Source organism: Leishmania infantum, contig 34 (genome assembly GCF_000002875.2).
Source record: "Leishmania infantum JPCM5 WGS CACT00000000 data, contig 34, whole genome shotgun sequence".
NCBI lineage: Eukaryota > Euglenozoa > Kinetoplastea > Trypanosomatida > Trypanosomatidae > Leishmania > Leishmania infantum.
In genome coordinates this window covers 1-3,421 of record NW_004057907.1, presented here as the reverse complement: position 1 = coordinate 3,421, position 3,421 = coordinate 1, and the positions used below count along the sequence as shown (strand labels likewise).

The window sequence follows — 3,421 nt, the reverse complement described above, 5'->3', positions numbered from 1 at the left end:
TGGACGTTACGTAAAGCGCCACGGCGCCAAAGTCGAACACTTCCTGCAGTGGCGAGCACGGGAAGCTGAAGAGTTCGCGGCGAGAGGTGAAGCTGTACTCGTGCCGGTGCTGTGTAAAGATGAGCTGCATCGTCGGAAACACGGACTGGTGAATGAGAACGACGAGGTGCCTCGTCGGCGGCTGCAGCAGCAGGTTCGCCGCCGTTGCAGCGCCCGTTGTACCTCGTCGCCCGACGAGGCCGACTCTTTCGCTACTCTTCGCTTTATGAACCATCTCGCGTGCGTCCGGTGACACCATCGCCGCCTCAGCGTCCGCATCAGCTGCGGCGCGGCGGCTGTGCGCGTGCAAGTCCTGCCACAGCTCCTCGCCCACAACGTCAGAGAGTGCGACGGACAGCACCACCGTCAAGAACTGCATCGTCTCTAGCCGCCACACACACACACGGAAAGACTCACACACAGCATCCGTCCAGCGCAACAGCAACGCCCGCCGCGCGAAGCAGAGGCGGGCGCGCGCTCAGTGTACCGCTGTGAACGGAGGAGGGGGACTCTTCGCTTTTTTCTTTTTCTTGTTTCGGTGTTTTTTCTTCATTTGACGTCTCAACTCAAAAACAGCACAGAAAACGCGGAAACGCCACATGAGTGGAGCCGTTGCAATCGGGGACGGTGGCGGCGCAACGCCGTCGTGGCAATTGCGCGTGGGTTGCTGTCTGATGGGTGGTCGCACTGCTGCTCGAACACAGGTGGACCCTCCCCCCGCAACGACGTCCGGCCGAGTCGCGTGTGTGTGGCGGTGAGCACAGGGTAGTCTTTGTTTCCGTCGCACAGCACCTATCGTCGTTTTCGGCACTCCTCGTCACCTCTCCTTCGTGTCGCACGAAAGTGTGCTGTCTGTGAGGACGCTTCGGTGCGAATAGGTGAGTGCAAACATGCGTGCATCGGCACCGAATCGCGGTCGGGTAGATTCCACGCTCCTGGAAGGTTGCAAGTGTCTTGCTGCTCGAGGTGGCCGATGAGTCAAGGCCATACCCTCACGCAACACCTGCACTGCTGCCCGCGCTGCTTTCCTCCAGCACGAAGGGAGGAAGGGGCACGGGTGGGGGCTGTAGGCGAGTAGCCCCTGAGGTTGTGAGTAGACGACACGCCGTGTGCGCCAGTGGGCACTGCGCACCTTTTCAGTGTTGTGTGTGGAACACAGGGTGGCGCACACTGTCTTCGGTGATGCTTTCTCATTATGAGCCGCTTGCCTAGTATGCGCAACCCCCAGCCCCTCCCCACCTCCTCCGCAGAGTCACCGCGTGCATGCTATGTGCCATGTTTAAAGACAGCCTCCCCCACCCCTTGCCAACTCCCTCTCGGCTCGCCTTTATCTCTCGTTCCTCTCTCGCGTTCATTCGCTCTTCTTCGTGAACGAAACACGACGACTTGCCTCGTACCTTCCGCGTAATCAATATTCCACTCACTCCCTTACATATGCATTGCCCGTGCCACAACCTGGCACACACCTTCGGCTTACAAACAACACCTTCACCGACCCTACGACAGATAGCCAAGGCTATTGCAAGTCTCACAAGATGCCGTCTATCACCACTGCCAAGCGCGAGTACGAGGAGCGCCTCGTCGACTGCCTGACCAAGTACAGCTGCGTGCTGTTCGTGGGCATGGACAACGTCCGCTCGCAGCAGGTGCACGATGTGCGCCGTGCGCTGCGCGGCAAGGCCGAGTTCATTATGGGCAAGAAGACGCTGCAGGCGAAGATCGTGGAGAAGCGCGCGCAAGCCAAGGACGCGAGCCCCGAGGCGAAGCGCTTCAACGATCAGTGTGAGGAGTACAACCTGCTGAGCGGCAACACCGGCCTCATCTTCACTAACAACGCTGTCCAGGAGATCACCTCTGTGCTTGACGCGCACCGCGTGAAGGCCCCGGCGCGTGTCGGAGCGATTTCCCCGTGCGACGTGGTTGTGCCTGCTGGCAGCACCGGCATGGAGCCGACCCAGACGTCCTTCTTCCAGGCGCTGAACATTGCGACGAAGATTGCCAAGGGTATGGTGGAGATCGTGACGGAGAAGAAGGTGCTGAGCGTCGGCGACAAGGTGGACAACTCGACGGCGACGCTGCTGCAAAAGCTGAACATCAGCCCGTTCTACTACCAGGTGAATGTGCTGTCCGTGTGGGACCGCGGTGTGCTGTTCACCCGCGAGGACCTCATGATGACGGAGGACATGGTGGAGAAGATGCTGATGGAAGGCCTGAGCAACGTTGCGGCGATGGCGCTGGGTGCTGGCATCCCGACGTCTTCGACGATTGGCCCGATGCTGGTGGACGCCTTCAAGAACCTGCTGGCTGTCTCCGTGGCGACCTCGTACGAGTTCGAGGAGCACAACGGCAAGGAGCTGCGCGAGGCCGCGATCAACGGCCTGCTGGCCGGCTCTGGCTCGGCTGCTGCGGAGCCCGCCGCTGCCGCGCCGGCCGCCCCTAGCGCTGCTGCCAAGGAGGAGCCGGAGGAGAGCGACGAGGACGACTTCGGCATGGGCGGTCTCTTCTAAGCGACTCGCCATATCTGAGCCTCCTTGTGGTGCGCTTGAGGTGCTCTCGCTCTGCTTCTCCTTGCAGTGTTGGCTGACTCTGGAGGGCATGTGCAGTCGCATTACACCCATCTCTCTCACCCCTTTGTCCCTACGCGCTTGCACGCACAATCCGTGAATCATCGAGAGAAGTCTCTCTCCATGGCCGTGGGTAAGCTTGTGAGGATAGGTGTGTGTGTGTGTGGGCAGGCATGTCGGACGACTTAGACACACACACACACACACGGAAAGACTCACACACAGCATCCGTCCAGCGCAACAGCAACGCCCGCCGCGCGAAGCAGAGGCGGGCGCGCGCTCAGTGTACCGCTGTGAACGGAGGAGGGGGACTCTTCGCTTTTTTCTTTTTCTTGTTTCGGTGTTTTTTCTTCATTTGACGTCTCAACTCAAAAACAGCACAGAAAACGCGGAAACGCCACATGAGTGGAGCCGTTGCAATCGGGGACGGTGGCGGCGCAACGCCGTCGTGGCAATTGCGCGTGGGTTGCTGTCTGATGGGTGGTCGCACTGCTGCTCGAACACAGGTGGACCCTCCCCCCGCAACGACGTCCGGCCGAGTCGCGTGTGTGTGGCGGTGAGCACAGGGTAGTCTTTGTTTCCGTCGCACAGCACCTATCGTCGTTTTCGGCACTCCTCGTCACCTCTCCTTCGTGTCGCACGAAAGTGTGCTGTCTGTGAGGACGCTTCGGTGCGAATAGGTGAGTGCAAACATGCGTGCATCGGCACCGAATCGCGGTCGGGTAGATTCCACGCTCCTGGAAGGTTACAAGTGTCTTGCTGCTCGAGGTGGCCGATGAGTCAAGGCCATACCCTCACGCAACACTGCCTGGCCGCGG

At 60.2% G+C, this 3,421-nt stretch overlaps 1 protein-coding gene across 1 annotated transcript; it reads left to right on the top strand.

Moving 5' to 3' along the window:
* Positions 1–1,574: 1,574 nt before the first annotated feature.
* Positions 1,575–2,546, top strand: LinJ_27_2480 (60S acidic ribosomal subunit protein; the record flags this gene model as incomplete). The annotated part of the gene is made up of 1 exon (XM_001466450.1): positions 1,575–2,546. One exon carries the CDS (start codon positions 1,575–1,577, stop codon positions 2,544–2,546), a length of 972 nt encoding a protein of 323 aa, XP_001466487.1.
* Between the last annotated feature and the right edge of the window lie 875 nt (positions 2,547–3,421).